The 19,062-nt window shown below is 40.8% G+C and overlaps 1 protein-coding gene across 1 annotated transcript; it reads right to left on the reverse strand.

The window, feature by feature from the left end:
* Positions 1 to 9,294: 9,294 nt before the first annotated feature.
* LOC149289732 (zinc finger Y-chromosomal protein 1) lies at positions 9,295 to 17,656 on the reverse strand. The gene is made up of 7 exons (XM_089490303.1): positions 17,590 to 17,656; positions 16,032 to 16,577; positions 15,236 to 15,385; positions 12,619 to 12,762; positions 11,862 to 11,999; positions 11,121 to 11,273; positions 9,295 to 10,487 (listed from the first exon to the last, which is right to left on the reverse strand). The coding sequence occupies exons 1-7, from the start codon at positions 17,654 to 17,656 to the stop codon at positions 9,295 to 9,297; spliced, it is 2,391 nt and encodes a 796-aa protein (XP_089346429.1).
* Between the last annotated feature and the right edge of the window lie 1,406 nt (positions 17,657 to 19,062).

Below are 19,062 nucleotides of genomic sequence, written 5' to 3' on the forward strand. Positions count from 1 at the left end.
GATGCCTCTTGTTTCAGTAGCCACCAGCACTCAGGTAACCTTCTGCCAGGTGTGAATGAACAGATGTGTGTGAGTGATCAGTGTGCTTGGTCCCTGTGGAGAAGTCCCTTAGGTGCAGGAGTGACGATCTCTGACACTACAGGGTTCTGACCCACAGGGTGATCTCTTGGCTCCTCTGTATGGGGTTCACTAGGATGTGATCTTGCAGGGTGCTGTTTGGGTGCTGGTATGTGTTATGCGCAGGCACAGGGCTGTGATGTATCTCGATGACCTCTGTGTAGGTATGCTTTGCTGCTGGTTCTATGAATGGAATCTTGTAGATCGCCGGTTATTCGTATCTCATGACCGATTGGCTGACAGGTCGTGCTCCCAGGGACGAGCTGGTACTCCGGTTACCCCTGACGCAGTAAGGAAAGCTCCTAGGACCTCCGCAGGACCCGGTCACAATCAATGAAGGTTTTGGTGTCAGCGAATAGCTCAGGGGCTTCAGGGCTGGTCTTGCAGTGTCCGGTACACACTGTGCATCTGGCTGTATGTCCTATATATCAGCAGACAGACTCCCTCTGGGTGGATATGGTCCCTTTGGTGATGTGTAAGCAGATTTGTAGCTCCTCCTCGGGGTGTGCGGGGTAGATCCGCTCTATCCGTGTGCTCTGCCCGGCAGGCTGGGCGCACTGCAGCAGCTTCTTCCTGCAGCCGGGCAGGTTATTCCACACTTGTCATTGCCATATGGTTGCGCATGCGTGAATCCTACATGACGGTCTTACTGCGCATGCGCTGCCTCCTTCTCTCGTGAGTTTGCTGCTGTGGCTTATGCAAGAATATGTACGTTATGCTTCCGAGAAGGTTACCGTATGTTGTGCCTCGTCAGGGCAAGTTAGGAAGCGGGACCAAGGCCTTAAAAGAGAGAAGCCTGCTTAAAAGGTCACAGGGGCGGGCTGGCAAAGGGTGCTCTGGTGGGCTGCTCTGAGTTAGATATTGGCCACTGGATTTTTTTTTTGCGGGTTTTATTTGCAATTCCACATATAGGCACCTGGGTCTCTTTAATCGACCCCCGTTTGTTTTTTTTCTCATTTACAAATTATATACTTTATATATATATTTTATGTTTATTATATTTTTTTTTATATTATATATGTATATATATATATATATATATGTTTATATTTAGAACAAGTAAGGCTTTTTTGAACCCATATTCATACATGTAAGGCATTCTTTTTTATGAATACGTTTTAAAAAAAAATGGTTTTAAAAAGTTTGAAAAATGTATTTGCGGTTTTACAGATATGTAAATTATACACAGCTAGTATAAATGGGAAAAAAAAATCCCAAAAATATATTCCTTAACTTGTCCTGATTTGGAAACCACCCTATATAATTTTTAATTATTTAAAGTTTTCTAAATTTTCTTTATCTTTTTCCTACCCCTATCTAACTAATTCCACAGTAATTAACCCCCACCGCACCAACTACACAATGTAAATTAAATAGTAAATATAAAACCCCATAGGGTCAAGTTAAAAATAATTTAAAAATTCAATATTTGTAAGGTTTCAGGGCTTGCTGTTTTCTTACTTTTCAATGTTTCTCTTCAGCTCACAAGTGAGAAGAAGGACAGCATTGCCTTTGTCATCTGACCAAATCCATGCATGTGATTGGCTGTAGAAGCAATCCCATCCACAAAAGAGCAGTGCTGGGATCTGCTGGTGAACCAGACCGATATACCAGACTGGTGCTATATGGGGCAAACTCAAACTACTCGTCCAGTAATGTACTGTAAAAAAACAAAACATTTGGCTAATGATTGGATGGCAATATTTGGCTAACGGGTGCAATTATGACCTGCCCACTTGCCTGTTTCAGGGGAACAGTAGAAACACAGTGCTTTTCCTAGGCCAAGTGGCACCCCAGGCAAGAGTGGTGTTTGGTGCCCCTACAGCACACTCTAGAATTTACCTCTTTAATCCTAGGCAGTTCTGAAAAAACTAGGACAGGTGTCAATCCTCCATGTGCCCTTTTGGCGAGTCCAACCAGATTTCCCAGTTAATACTGCATATCAAAAACAATGCTCACGGAACTCAGTGTATGGATGCCTTGGCCCAACACAAACTAGCCTTCGCTATAAGGAACTGCATACAAATATATTCACTTTGAGAATCCGTTAGGTGGAGATTCTGCCTACATACCCTCATAATCATCTCTACCAACATTTGGATCCCTGTCCTGGCATTGCAGTACATCTTGCCCACTTGGACATTAGCAAGTAATCTGCACACAGAATGTGCCATCTCTGCCTATTTTGCACATGTTCAGTACCTGGCTTTGGGCACTGAACATTCCCACTAGCCAGTAGTATTTAGAATCAGAACTCTGCTTGGGTGGAGGAAGCATCCAGGACACAAGCCTGATGGTTGTGATCACTGGCAACTATTCCTGTTCAGCAAGTCAACTCGTCTGTCATCTTGGTGCATTTTTATTGCTTCTTTATCAGTGTCCTAACTAGCATATCTCCAAAAATCCTTCGATCTATGCCCTCCTGTACAGGGCTCTGACCACTTTCCAATCTCCAGCCTTGTGTATGACCCTGGCTTGTCCAAGAACGTTCTTCAGTCTCTGACTTTGTACACGACCCTGGTCCCAAATATTTTCCAAACTCCAGCCCCTGTACTTAAATTCTGGCCTGTCTTGACAAAGATTATACAGTACTAGCCGCTGCTCTGGTAGCTTGTACAATAGTAGTCCTCAAAGTCCCCTCTTCCTGACAAGGATATATTGCAGGGGTGTCCAGCCTGCAGCCCTCCAGCTGCTGCAGGACTACATGTCCCATAATGCTCTTTCAGCTAAGGGGCTGGCTGAGGAGTATGGCAGATGTAGTCCTGCAGCAGCTGGAGGGCCGCAGGTTGGACACTCCTGATCTGTTGGGTCTACCACAAGAAAATCACTACATGCATGCAAACCTGAATAATTTCAGCTGCCATGTATTTCATAGGTCATTGGCTTTGTTATTGAGCATGATTAACATAATTAAAGAAACAAATGAGATGTTACTCCGCACACCAATAAACTCTTTAATGAGCAGATAATGCTCCAAAGAATGCAGAGTGTGGTGCATCTGAACACCACAAAATCACAGATGCACAGAAAACAGCAAGAGGCAGATTCCTGCGAGATATTCTATTGGAGGGAATCTAAGATCTGTACATGGGAGTGGAGCCTTATTTAACTGCTATGGCATTGTGTGCCTCTGTAGCCATTATGTATTAATAAGGAAAATATGCAGAACATTGTTCAAAAGTATAATGAACTGAAGCAACGTTGTAAAGAAGAGCGAGCCAACAATTCCCCCACAATGATGTGAGAGACTGATAAAGTCATACAGAAAACAATTGAATCGTAAGGTGTACTTAGTTATCTGCACATGGCGTCTCCGTTTTGTTTTTATTTTTGTTGAACAAACCATAACACGGTGTAATATGTCACGTTGTTGTTGTTCTTCTGAGGTTGTACTTACCTAATTGTTAGACCTGCTAAGGTACAGATGATTGATTGTGTCCTGATGTTTAAAACCATAGAATTGAAAGAGGGTGTACCTTCTTTTTCACACGACTGTATAACTTGTTTGGGTAATAAGTGATTAATTTAAGTTTTTTATTTTCTACAGCAGGGGCGTCCAACATGCGGCCCACGGGACCTCCAGGTGCGGCCTGCATGAGATCGGCAGCCAGGGCAACCAAGATCACAAGGGCCCTGCTGCTTACCTGTGGGAGGGTCTTTTGTACTGCAAAGAGGAAGCACAACCCAGCAGAGTCACGTGAACGTACGTGACATCACATGACTCTGCTCCAGTCCTGCTTCCTCTGTGCAGTACAAGAGAACACAGAAGGAGGCCGGGTCCCCTGCTGAAGTCTGTGAGTGGCATCGAGAGAGCTGCTGTGCAGGTAAGGGGGTGGGGGAGGGTGTTTGAATGAGTATGAGTGATTGAGGGAATGAATCTGTGAATGAATGTGTGTGTGTGTTAGCAATCACACTCCTATCATGCCAAGTGATATTGTTGAATTTTCTGTCCAATTGTGGTGTGTTAACCACACTTTTATTAAAAGTAAGCAACACACCAAAATTGAACAAAAAAATACAACATTAATTTATATATGATTGCCAGCAATCACACTCCTATCATGCCCAGCCAACAAGTACATGCTGGAATCTGGGTATGGCTGAGATTGCTGTTAACAATCATGAAATATATATATATATATATAATATAAACATTACATTTTTTGTACAATTTTGGTGTGTAACATACTTTTACTAAGTGTGGGATTTTTTTTATTATTTTCTGCTTATTAGCTTCTGCTAGGTGAACCCTGAATTTTTGGTTTCCATCCAGAATTTTCAATTCGGTGCATCCCTAGAATAAATAGAACTATTTATTTTTTACTTATCCAGAATCCTGAATTTGTAGTCACAAAACTTTTTAGGCCCAGAAATCAGTGAGAGGAAAAGTAAAGGTTTTGTGTCATTTACTTTATTTTAATCTGCATATTTTATTAAAGGCTAAAAATTACAGTGGAAAATGAGTGCGGCCCTCGCACGTATACAATTCTGATGAAGTGGGCCACTGCAGAAAAAAACGTGGACACCCCTGTTCTACAGGAAATTAATTTAAAAAAAAAAAAAAAAATCACTCCCAATGGTTTTGTTACCTTGAGCAGAAAAACTTACTATGAGACATAATTATTTACACTATTACAAGGCATCCTGTACCATGCGCGACCCATTCAAGATCTCCAAGAGGCTTTTGGCGCGCAAGAACTAGTTTGTTTGTTTTTAGTTGCATGGATCATGGATAGGTGATCAGGTGTGTGAAATTAAGGAACAATGTTCTATTTATGCAACTTCTTGTGACAGATACTACATCTATATTCCTTACAAGCAAAGACCAATAACAAAATGATTTAAGTTCCCTTTAAAGGGCCAGTGATGAGATATGTTTTTGTTATTCATTAGGGGTCATTAAAACAAATGATGTTGGCGTCCCAGATCACAGCCGTTTCGCTATGAAATGTTACCCGTTTAGTTTATTCCTATCATGCCGGCGTTGGGCGTGAACACCAGATATTGTTACTCTTCGGCAAACTGTCATTTACAATTCATTGTAATACGGTTACACTCTTAACCATTAATTTGAACTTAATTTGCTTGGCCAATATAATAGATAACTTATCTTTTTAATCAATTAAAAATATTAATTGTATCCAAAACAAGCGCCACATTACCCTAGAACTACAAATAGTAATGAACAGGATCTGCCAAATCAGGTGGCGTTTTTTTGTTTTTTTTAACACGCTGTAGTGACTGGTTTATGCTTTCAATATTTGCCGTGCTGCGTTTAAATCGATGAGATATCTTATACTTTGGTCCAACAGGACTTGAGTTTCGCTACCCATACTATATACACCACATCCATTATATATCCATCACCTGATGTATCTCTATAATGTTCCATACACTTGAGTTTAGCATGTAGGCATCCCAAACCATATCTCTGGGGCCATAATTATGAAGATGAAACCACTTTAACCGTGCTCTACAAGCTTACACAAGTTTGTGTCATGAGATTAGATTTGTCATCTTACTTCAACTCAGTAGAGACAAGTTGTTCCCAATATTACAAATTGTGCATGTTAATCTAAAGATACTGTGTGTATGTCTATATCTTCCATACAGTGTGTCAACGCAACATATATTTTTTTTGCTATTGATAAAGGTAGACTTGCACGTGACAGATCTGTCTGTTTTATCCATAAAAAGAAAATTAAGTGGAATTTTACCTTAAACAGAGATGCTTAAAATCAATGCTGTTTAATGCCTAAGAGTTTTCAGATTTCTATAATTATTGGTATAAATCAACCCAACCCTATAGAAAGCCCATATCTCCCTGTATGCATTTGCTCCTTAACTCCCCCATTTGCACGTTCGGCCAAACATCTCCCGCCGTGTGATATACTTACCGACAGTCCGACGCTGGCTGCATGATTGTTGTTGGGCTCAGACCACATCACCACACAACCTCCCCCTTTCCACGTACATGGTAAGCACTCATATTGATTACAGGTTTAAAGATTGCATATTCAAAGTACTTTTACAGTTTTTTAATGCACATTGTTTGCTTAAAGGGCTCCCTGAGACACTGGAGTATACCTTTCTGACACAGGGTTGGAAACCCCCGAGAGATAACACAAAAGGTGGCTGCAGATCTTTACACTTAATTGTTTACCATTTCTTAAACCCTTTCAGAAATGCCCTTTTATGACAAACAATCCTTTTTGGAGACAATCGATTGTTACATTTCATTCTCACCCATGCGGACCAAACACTCATACATACACTGGCAGGAAAATATTCTGATCTTTATTTTTGCACATCATCAATTACACAATTACAATGTCATCTCACATTCCTATATCCAGCTTTACTTTTTATACAAAATTGTACAGAGAATAGGACAATACAATATTATACAAGCCGTGACTAATGAATAATTTACATGTCCATGTGTAAAAAACAAAGAAACAAAAACAAAAAGTTAACACCTGTACCTCTTAAAATATTCAACCAAAAAAGTTCAAATGTTGAAGCACTTGCCAAATGAATGTCAACGAATTAAAACTATGTAGCTAGAGATCTTACATAAACAATAACTACAATCTCTTTATACAGACTGATATTTTACAAAACCCACATCATCAAATCCTTGCCTTAATTCAAGGATCTAATATTGTGATTAAAAAAATAAAATATAATGTACATATATTTATACAATCCCGTTCTTGTGGTTAAGAACAAGAAGAAAAAAAAAACCAAGTATAATTTTGTAATCTTATTTGCTGGAACATAATAGCATTGAAATACCATCTTTTGTTAATGGAATTAACATACTTTTCTGTTTAACCTCCAGCGTGCATTCACCTGCTCTGCAGGTATCTCCAATGTTGCCTCTGGTGCAGGAGCAATCTCAAGGTTTATTATATTTTTTTTTAACAAATACATAAAGTTCAATTCATTTGTGTTCTGCCGCTAAATGTGAACTCCGGAGCTGCTGCGATAGCGAACAATTTTGAGGGTTCATTCGCTAAATCTGAACTGCATTATGGGGGACCCGAACCCAGTCAATGCAGCACTTATCCTACATGGGGCTCAGTTTATGTGGGGATAGTCCTTGAGGGTCGTGCTACCAAATTATCAAGGGCAAGCTCAGCCTTTACTGCTGGAGACCACTAGATCCGGCCACCACCACGGTCAGTGAAGTCCGGGTAGAAACGTTTAATTCACTAGAAAATTCCCGGTTTAGCGAATACACTCGTCTTGCTTTTCTGCTGCTCGATATTCATAGCAGCTGTACAAACCCAAAGTCCCTGCAAATTATCCAGCGATAGTTAGTATCAAAGATAGAAAGTCGGATGCCGAATAAGCCTCAATCTGATTTTGGGTTATTTCACTACAAGGATATTTTGCACCAAAAGAAATTCCTTTTTTTTTTTTCTTCTAATCAAATTCTAATCGGCAGCAGACGGAAAGATATACAAGGATAAAAATTTGTTGTGTATATAGTCATTAAGCTAAAAGTGCCATCAATATGTGCAGCATATACATGTACTAAAATAATAATAAAAAAAACAAAAAAAAACACATGGCTCCCAATTTGGAATTAATTCCCCATAAGATCTAAACACACATTGTGGGTAGTTTTGACAGTAAGCGTCACTCACCTTGTTGAATGGAGTTTAAACATTGGCTGTTGTGTACTGCATACAGCAATTGTAGATATAATGTATAGGCAGCAAATACAATTAAACTGCCAAAATTAAAAGTGCCTGAATGTTTATAGGTTAAAAAACGCCCCAAATAAAACAACCAGGAAGCCCGAATACAGTCCTGAATCTGCCACAAACGCGGCTTGTGACTGTTTTAACCGGAGCATTAAATGTGAATATTCACTTTGGTTAATCACTTATCATATAATAAAGGCGTAACATGACAAATATGGGGCTGAACGATTATAAACAGAGTTCTAAACATCTCACATACAGTAGTTTGTTACACACCGACACCTTCACAGAGACATGTAAGTATATAGACAACCGCAAAGCCGCACAGCGCGCACCTGAGCTTCTAACATTCAATCGGACAATAAAGAATGCACAGCATCATTTATAAACCCATCAACACGGTTTTAATTGCCCCTAAATAAACAATTATTTAATGCTATATGAAAGGTAACAGAGTCGTTGGGAACGCTGCATTCAAATAGAGCAGCTGCTGATGGGGAAACTTCCTAAAATGTTAATTTCCAAGGAGCAGCACATTGTGCTAACAAGCAAAAGAATGTTACGCGGAAATACTGAATTTCTCTGACATTTTGCTTATTCTAAAACACTAAGAAACATTGTACCTAATGCTCTAATCCAGTCAAACGGGAAAACAAGGAGTAGAAATCACGACTAGAAACGTAACACAGCTGGCTAAACAGATGCACGAAAAGCACTCTTTGCTCCATCGCGCCTATAAGCTGCCATTATTCAGGTTGATACTGAAGTACAGTATGTTTTTAAAAGAGATTTTTTGTGAGCATTTTGTGTAGGGAAATCAACATTTTGTTAGTATTACATTATCTGAAAATAGAACCACCCGGCATCTAGTAAAAATGGCTTAAAAAACAAAACAAAAAAAAAAAAAAACTGGGCCGGCTACCAAACAAAATTTTCCCACTTTTCCCAAAGACACGTGTCTTAAAATATTGGGCATTAATTATTAAAAAGAATAAAATACTTCTACATCATGAAACCCCACTTCAACAAAGTTCAATTCAACAACCCTCCCCAGTACACTCGGGCCTGCGAAATGGCAAGGAAATGCAAGCAACTTAATGTTTATGGGTTAAGCAATAATAACGAGCTAAAATGTATTGACTATTAACACGTAGCAGCTTTTCCAAAGATAAACTACTCTTCCATTTTTTTTTTTTTAAAAAGACCGAAACACCAGAGAACAGAAGCCGGAATCAAAAGATGCAGCTACATTGCCCGCCTCGGATTTGCAACTGTTAATTTATTAAACAAATTGCAGAACGGGAGTATAAAAATAAGTTCTATTTGTGAGGGAGAGAACTGTAATGCTATAATAAACAAGACAAAAAAATAAAGGGGAAAAAAAAAAAAAGTCTCTTTTACAAGAACGGGTGAGTGTGGAGGGGGTGGGGGGGTTCCAGTCTGTTCTGGACGATGTCTGGGATCACATTAAAGCGGCCTCTTTATGATGTTTCATGGTGTGCTGATTCTTTTCCGATGGGCGACGGAAGCCTTTTTTGCAGTAATCACAGCGATGTGGATAGTCTTTGGTGTGAATGGAGATGACATGGCGCTTAAACCCAGACGCATCGGTGGTGTTGTACTCACAATATTCACACTGGTATACCTTTTTGCCACTGTGAGTCTTCATGTGCTTTTTCAGTTCTGTTTGCTGTCTGAAGCCCTTCCGGCAACGTTTACACCTGAAAGGCAACTCCTTTGTGTGGACAGATAAGATGTGCCGACTAAGCACAAAAGGATCAGCAATCTGGAACTCACAGTGCCTACACTGGTGCACCTTTTTGCCCCGGTGTGCGGCTTCATGTTTCTTGAGCTCGGAGGGCCTGTGGAAGCCCTTCTCGCACACTTCGCACTTGTGAGGATAGTCCTTGGTGTGCACAGAGATGATGTGCCGCTTAAGGTCACTAGAGTTGGAACTCTTGTGGTCACAGTGCAGGCACTGGTGACTTTTGCTTTCCTGGTGCATGAGGACATGAGCTTGCAGGTCTTTGGAGTCTGCAAACGTCTGAAGGCAGATGTCACATTTGAAGGGCATCTCCTTGCTGTGTTTCGTCTTGACATGTGTCTTCAAGTTGGACGAGTCAGCTGACCTGTAGTCACAGTACTGACACAAGTAGGGCTTCTCCCCAGTGTGAGTGCGCATGTGCTTCTTTAGCTCAGATGGGTGTCTAAAACCCTTCCCACACTCTACACAGATGTGTGGGAAGCTCTTGCTATGAACAGCCATTAGGTGACGGTTCAACAACCCTTGCTCTGCTGTCTCGTAGTCACAGAATTTGCATCTATGCATCTTGTTGCCCGTTTTATCCTTGTGGGTTAACTTATGGGCAAACAAAGCATTGGAGTGCGAGAACACCTTCCCGCACTCATCACATTCCAGTTCCTTCTCGGTTTTAATGACAGCAGCAGTCAATTTGTGGCTCTCCAAATGGTTGTGCAGGCTCACCTTCTTGTTGGTGGTGTAGTCACAGTCCGTGCAGCGATATTTCTTGCGGGTCAAGTGCTCGGGGTGGTTTTTCATGTGTCTCTTTAAGAAGCCTCGAGACTTGAATTTTTTGCCGCAGATCATACACGGGTAAACAGTAAGTGGATGGCCATCGGGACCAATTATTATGGCTAGTAAAAGAGAACAAATACATTAGACTATGGTAGATACTGAAATTATAACATCTTTTGTATGTTATGCTGTGAAGCCATTACTTCTAGGTACTCCTGAAATATGAAACAAAGCATTCAAAGACTCCAAGCTATCATGGCTCTGTTGTATTAGTCTTGAACAAATTCATCAGCCATCAACATTTTTTTAATTATGTTATCCTGAAGAAAATTTGTGTGCAAAACACAATGGAATTTGAAAGCGGGACTGAAGCATGCTGTGTTTAATGGGAAAGGGTTAAACATATACAACTGCTGTAGTAAACAGGCTACATAACGCATCATTGGTGTTTAAAAGCAGTGAGAATTATCACATGCGCCAGAGACAGTTACATTTCAAAACCCCACAACATGCTATGATTCGGTATGTAGGCTGCTGTGGAATAGGGAGAGAATGACAAGTTTTGCTGAACACATATAAAGGCAATATTATAAATATAATAAAAATATACACATTTACACGTGGCTTTTACAAGGTAGAAACAGCTGGAATGCAACAAAACTGCTGCGCTATAGAAAAATAGTACAAATAACGCAACGGCATGTATGTATCACTATGTAGCAATTCACTTTAGTGGCGGTTGAGTAACACACCTGTTTGGTATTGCCTATTTTCTCCTCGCCTCTTCTTCTTTGGTTTTTGTTTTGCTAGCCTGTCCAGTCCATCAGATTCATCTATGTGCAGAAGAGCACTGGCAGTGCCGTTCCTGTGCTCAACCCCGTCCATGCTGTTACCCATGTTATTACCTAGGAGAAAAACGGCTCCATTTATGTATATAGCAATTAAACGCGTGATTAAAACCAAACAGTAAAAATCTGTTAAAACACTAATACATGCGATTTCAAAAGTTAAGTTGATGATTAACCCCTTAAGGACAGAGCCGTTTTTTGGGGGTTTTTTTGGTAGACAAAATCTAATGAAAACACACCTGCTAAATAGACTATCCGGAGTTTAGAAACACCTAATCATTTAATGGTTTTTTTTGTTGATCCCCTCCTAAGCAATTTTTTTTTAGCTGGTGGGTGCCAGCATAATTAAAAGGGATATAGCCTTTCAATGTGGTGAATACAACTACTGTGAAGAACAATCGTACGGTGCCCCTACATTTTTTTTAGCGTTACTGATCCCAGAATCATCAGGCTTCTGAAAACTCTTCCTGAAGGGGACGTAGGGTTAAAACAGGCACATCTCACAGATGGCCATGACATTGGGGGAACCCATTAATGCAGGAACCTTAATAAGTGATTTTGTTGTAGAGTGCAAAGAGTTTTCTATGAATTGACTGCTGTTTTCCAACAATCTAAGTATAAATATAGCCTACACAACAAGATTACCATAAGCTGCAGCCCAAGCAACCGGCATAAAAGTCTTGCTCAGTTCAGCATCATCCAGCTGCTGATCATGCGTTACTGAAGCATCCTCCTCACCAACAATCACTTCCATATAGACTTCATCGGCAATCTCTGAAACATCTGCAGAGGAAAGGGAACATATAAACGTGGGTAAAAAGAATTGTCTGTCCCATTTTACACAGCAATGCGCTCCTTATTCTGAATAAGGAAACAACACTGGCATATATGGCACTTCGGATGTCATTTGAGGCTAGACTTCCCCATTTACTATCTGGATAGCAAAGGAGACATAAAACAACCAAAGTAAACACTGAATGTACTACCAGTAAATCGCACTGTGATAAAATGCAAACTTAGGGACACCCATGCAAAACCCTATACCTGTTTAAAAAAAAAAAAAAAAAATACTGACAATATAAATTCTACATATATGGGAACATTTTTTTTTTTAAACTCATTACAGAAGGGGTCAGCTAAGTAGTTCCAAAACTCTACACAGCTCAGAAACGTGTATCTGTGCTTAAAAAGAAACTGCCAAATGCTTATATTAGAAGCGCAGTTTACACTACTCATAATGCATATTTTAATAGGGGCTCATTTTTTCAGCTCATCCATAAGTTATTTAAACCTAAGGTGTCATAATTGTTTCCCCACCTACAATGAAGAGTTTTGAATCCACTTACAAAATGCACATACAACATATTCACTGAAGTTACGGTGGCATGTTACGGTTACTAACCAAGGTCATTGTCTTCATTGTGCGAGTCATTCACAGCCATATAAACCATTTTTTCACGAGGCAGGCGTCCTCCAGCATGGGCATCAAGAAGGCCATCTCCATGATCATTCTCAGACTCGCTCTCTACAATGTCTACCGTGCCTCCTACAGAAAGAAAGAAAACAAAACAAAAAAAAAACGAACTTGTGTTTAACTGTACACACACACACACACAAAAATATCATGTAAGCATTCACAGGAAACACTTTGTAACTGTGTATAACCGTACAAAATGCTTTTTTGTTTCTAAACTGCTTTGAAGTGCAGAAAGTTCTACAATGAACATGATATACAATAAAGTAATATTCTTTACAATCTTCAGCACTTTAATAACGGAAAGAGAATGTATGTCATCTTTATTCAGCTTAAAGCAACCAACCATTGTATTAGAAAGGAATCAAGTAGTGATCACACATTAAGCTGCAGATGTAGTTTCCCCAAAGTCAGCTCAATCAGAATTGCTACAAAAACACAGCTGGTAACATACATAAAACATGATTAGCAAAATGTTTATATGTTTTAAGGTGCTCAAGGTTTACCTACTCACTGCTACACAGTAGGGCTGCAACAACTAATCGATAAAATCGATAATAATCGATAATGAAATTCGTTGCCGACGAATTTCATTATCGATTAGTTGAATCGATTATTATCGATTATAAAATGAGGGTTTTTTCAGAGCAAACGCTCTGAAAAATACCCCTCATTATATAATCCGTTTAGTCTGACTCACAGCAGCAGCTCCTACTTACCAGCCCCTCCCTGTAATCACTGTGACAACTGGCCCCGCCCCCTTCCTTCTCCCAGAAGGCCAGAACCACATGGCTGTGACACTCATCTAACTGTAAGTATAAAATTAATATTTGGGCTGCTGAAAGTTAGGGTAAGTGGGAGTTAATTTAGGGGCAGTTATGGTTAATGGGGTGTTTAGGGTTAATTTAGGGGAAGTTATGGTTAATGGGGTGTTTAGGGGCAGCTGTGGTTAATGGGGTGTTTGGGGTTAATTTAGGAGCAGCTGTGGTTAATGGGGTGTTTGGGGTTAATTTGAGGCAGTTGTGGTTAATGGTATGTTTAAGGTTAATTTAGGGGCTGTTGTGGTTGACAGGGTCTTTAGGGTTAATTTAGGGGATGCTGTGGTTAATGGGGTGTTTAGGGTTAATTTAGGGGCAGTTATGGTTAATGGGGTGTTTAGGGTTAATTTAGGGTAGTTGTTTTGATGGGGTATTTAGAGTTAATTTAGGGGTAGTTATGGTTAATGGGGTGTTTAGGGTTAATTTAATGATGAGGACTGAGGGTTAATTTGATTAATTTAATAAAGTTAACTTAAGGTGCAGTTAGAGATAAAGGGGGGCCAAACTAAGGGGAATCTAAATCCTGGGGCAGTGAAGATTAACCCAGTACTTATTTAAAAAAGTATGATGTCAGTGTGATGTGAACGGGTCTGTGACTCTATGAGGGCACCATGAGATATCTGGGGGGTATAAGGCATATCAGGGGAGGACGGAGAGACATATCCGGGGGTATAAGGCATATACGGTATATAAGGCATATGTGGGGAGGGCAGTGTGGCATGTCTGGGGAGGACGGAGTGGTGTATCAGGGTGTATAAGGCATATCTGGGGCCACAGTGGCATATCTGGGGGTAGACTGGAGTGGCATATGTGGGGAGGGCAGCGTGGCATGTCTGGGAGGTAGTGTGGCATGTCTGGGGAGGATGGAGTGGTGTATCAGGGGGTATAAGGCGTATCAGGCACAGTGGCATATGTGGGGGTGGAGTGGCATATGTGGGAGGCAGCGTGCAGTGGCATATGTGGGATGCAGCGTGGAATGGCATATGTGGGAGGCAGTGTGGAGTGGCATATGTGGGAGGCAGCGTGGAATGGTATATGTGGGAGGCAGCGTGGAATGGTATATGTGGGAGGCAGCGTAGCATATGTGGGAGGCAGAGTGGAGTGGTATATGTGGGAGGCAGCGTGGAGTGGCACATGTGGGAGGCAGCGTGGCATATGTGGGAGGCAGCGTGGCATATGTGGGAGGCAGCATGGCATATGTGGGAGGCAGCGTGGAGTGGCATATGTGGGAGGCAGCGTGGAGTGGCATATGTGGGAGGCAGCGTGGCGTGGCATATGTGGGAGGCAGCGTGGAGTGGTATATGTGGGAGGCAGCGTGGAGTGGTATATGTGGGGGGCAGCGTGGAGTGGCATATGTGGGAGGCAGCGTGGAGTGGCATATGTGGGAGGCAGCGTGGAGTGGCATATGTGGGAGGCAGCGTGGCGTGGCATATGTGGGAGGCAGCGTGGCAAGCCTGGGCTCAAACGTGCATAAATTGGGGGGGGCTGGTTGGGAAATAAAGACAAGAAATGTATTTTATCAAAGTTTTTTTTTATTCTGATGTTTGTATTTAACAATTTGTTTATTAAATTATTTTAAATAAATGAAAAATTTACATTCATTTTTTTATCCGATTAATCGATTAATCGAAAAAATAATCGGCCAACTAATCGATTATGAAAATAATCGTTAGTTGCAGCCCTACTACACAGAGTGAAGGGGGTTAAAACTAAGGGCCATTTCTTACCTAAATCTTCCTCACCGGGATCAGCCTTAAAGATGTACACCTTGATGACTTCTGGACATGACCCATCCAGCTTGCTGGGGTCACCATCGACTTCTTCCCCCATAGCCATTTCATCTGTACAATCTTCATCAATCTTCTCTGCATCATCCACTAAATACACATGAATAAAAGGGTTGAAGCAACATTAGAATCCACAACATTTTGTCAAAAGCACCATTAGTTCCCTACAAACAACCAAAAAGTTTGCGTTCATAACGTGCTATAAAACATATACACTTTTTCATGACATGGCTGTATGGGAGTAAAAGAAAATCCCAGCTTTATATGTACTAAGCTCTTTATTCAATATAATATATAATAATATAATTCTTACAATAACTACTCTGGTATTTACTAAAGCAATCCGCTGCAGAGTAAAGTAGTTTCTGAGCAGACGTAATCTAGGAAGGACTCGCTTGTATGCAGATCAGCTGAAATGTGTTTGCTTATAAGGCCCAAAATGTGCAAATGTACAATGAAGGGTTGCATGCGATCCATGCAGTTACTTCTGGTCCATGTTGATTTTGTCACAAAACTGACACCTTAAAATGGTGTCATTTGTACAGAATGTTCTTGGATATACCAACAAGCAATAAGTGCTCAATGGATTAAAATGCGACTCTGCAAAGCCTAGCCAGTCACATTTATTGGAGATTTACTAGGCGGGTGGCTGAAATATTTGATTTATTTGAATATTTGAAGCTTGCTTTGTTAATAATCACGCCGTGCATAGTGTGGTCAAGGAGTTTATACTTACATGAGATCATGAGGTAGTCATCGCAATTCACTTCCTCACCATCGTGTCCCTGTATGGGTATCCCATTGGCATCAATCACAGCCTCTGATGAACAGTCTGCTACCAGAACTTCCCCTGAAATCATGTCCTCCCCAAGGCCAGCCTCCGCAATCTCTTCTTCCACTTGTTCAGAGACCGAATGAACACTCTCTGTGCTAGAAGCCGCTAACGTGCTTTCAACCAGATCAGAGTTCAGTACACTTTCTGGAACATCACAGTGCGTTAATTCATCCTCTTCCAGCTCTTGCTCCTCTATAGCTGTGTCTACCTCATCCTCTAGGACCTGCTCAGGGATTATGACAGTCTCTGTCACTCGGGATCCTTCTATGATGTCTGCACAGTGGACATCCTCAATTACCACATCTTCAATAACGTCCTGGATTACCACCGATTCTGGATCATCAGAAAAGCCCTGCACCGCCATCCCACCATCGCCATCAGACACAAAGACAGTCTCCTGGATCTCCACAATTATTTCGTTACCATTAAGATGAGGCTCACCAGACCCTAGAGGGGGAAAAAAACCATGGAGATGGAGATGAACGTCCTCAAATGCTACTTATTTAATTTAAAAACTATGTGAATACTATTAAGACTTTGTAGAGCTCATAATTATAGCTTTATAGGACTTGTTTGTATTACTTGAACCATTAAGCAGACGTTTCGGACTTGGTAATTGATGTGTTCTCTTATTGTCTGGTTGTTCCCGTCATGTCACATTTATTGCGCAAAATGCTGAAGTAACAGAAAATAAAATTTGGGCTTTAGGCACTTTCCAAAGCCATCACCAGATGGTGGTAGAATGGACAAATCATACTAAAAGTGTTCTTCAAACAAACAAAACACCCAACATGTATGATGGGGACATTTGAGGACAATTCTGCTTTATTTCTTTTTGTAAAGGAGTAGTGGTTTAAAAAAGGACACTGCAGCCATCATATGCACTGCTGAGGAGGAGGGCAGCTGCAGCAACAGGACTGCAGCTTCTAGGTCAGGCAAGTACGTTGTTGTTGTGAAGAACGCATAACCCCCCCCAAAAAAAAAAACCTCAGTACTTTAATATGCTTTTGGAGGGGGGCGTGAGGGACATTAAACTGTCCCTTTAATGAAGAAATACATATCGTTTTAAATGTTCTTATATATATATATTACTCATGGATGCCAAGCTGAACACCATCTCTATCCTCACATCGCTTAGGCAAGTCATGTGCCCAGGCACAGTAGCTCCACATGACTGCAGCAGAATGCCACTGGGGTTTGGCACTTCATAATGTATAGTGAAGTTAAGGCGTTGAAACAAATCTCCCTGTAGTAAATAGAACATGAAGCAAGTGTTTCACGTCTGCTGCATCTACCCCCTTAACTATATGGAGGGAGATTGACTTTGTATAATCATTTCAGTTCTAGTGGAGTTGGTGAGCTGTGATATGTACTACACACCTCTTACACTATTAATCTAGTAACATTTCTGTTTAAGTGTAAAATGACATCATCAGAACAAATCCGACGTGCACCGTACCTGCAGCATGAAAAAACGCATGTGGCTCTGCTGTCTGCAGTTCGAGCTCTGCTACATCTTCTTCCATGACTGAATAATCATTAGCAGCTTTCCCTGAACACACGGAGGGGGGAAACACAGAAAAAAAGCAAAGGTTACTTATCGTCAAAGATCTAAAAAACATTATCCGTTTCCAAAAATACAGAAATAAAAACATTTTTAATAATACCATGATGCCTGGTAACTCATAGCAAAACAGACAGATGGTACACGCACCGCAAATCACGGCAGCCAATGTTCTCTAACTACACGCTTATAATGCTCAATGTGTACCATATATATATATAAAAAAAAGTCTGAGCTCGATACACATCATACATACACGCAAAAGCACAGAATGCTTCTTGGAATATTACGGACGGTATCCACTTGCTGCTTTCAAACCAACGGCTTTCGCCTTTCACAATAGTCTTTCCCTGTGGTCCTTCCCGTGTTTTTACTGTTAAAACCCCCATTTATAACCAATTTTGTGAATTCATTGTGACGCACCTTTTGCGGTAATTAAGCTGATTCTATATACATCTAAATCTGTTTGTCCGTTCTTGTTGATAACATGGTTCTCAGCCATGATAAGGCTTATGGGCAGCTTTAGCTTTTCTGTCCTGCTGAAGGGTGACAGGTTTTCTTCCAGAACAATATATGTTCTTGCAAGTCCTTCCAGACACGAGGGGCTGAGAGTAACTAGACATTCGGATCATGGCACAGAGCGAGGAGATGTTCCCTCCAACTAGGGTAACGGTAAATGCAAACAAGACGCAGAGAACCGAACAAATAATCCAAGAATGAAAACACTTTTTTCCCTTTCTTTTTAAACACAGAGAAGTTACATATTTGTGTTTTTACAACAAAATGTATTGATGCAGCCTGGCCCATTTTACCAAACCTAAGACAATGATGCCATTCTATGAAAACCATGGAAACTGTGTGTTTGGCAGCGTCATACATACTAGTTTTAAATATTGGTTTGCTGAATATACATTTTGATGTTGCAACTAAAGCTTGATATACAGGTTCTTATGGGAAGGTCACAAACCAGGTACTATCACGATACACAGGAGGGTTTATTCACCAAACAGCAATAGAAAGTGACTATGTTTTTTTACTATTGGGGTCTATTCACTAAATGGATAGCTGTGCTTCAATGCCTCCACTATTCATTCTGAAAGGCCAGCCCCAATGAGATTTTGCTGCGGGGAAATCAGCGAGGTCTCCTCATCCATTGAATCATACAATGATTTGGGCCAGCTCAGCACTCCATGCTGGAGAATCCTAGCAACGTTAACCAGAATGAATAGTGAAGCAAGGGAGTTGAGACCAAACAGTCCTTAGTTTGGCGAGAGGTGTTATTTACTAACACCACACTATGAACGTCCATCGCAGCCCTTCCACAGGATGGTAGTTTCAGGTTTCCCAACGGAGGTCCCAATCACAGCA

This window comes from Sceloporus occidentalis, unplaced genomic scaffold, assembly GCF_023333645.1.
Source record: "Sceloporus occidentalis isolate IW3139 unplaced genomic scaffold, rSceOcc1.0.p SCAF_43, whole genome shotgun sequence".
Lineage (NCBI taxonomy): Eukaryota > Metazoa > Chordata > Lepidosauria > Squamata > Phrynosomatidae > Sceloporus > Sceloporus occidentalis.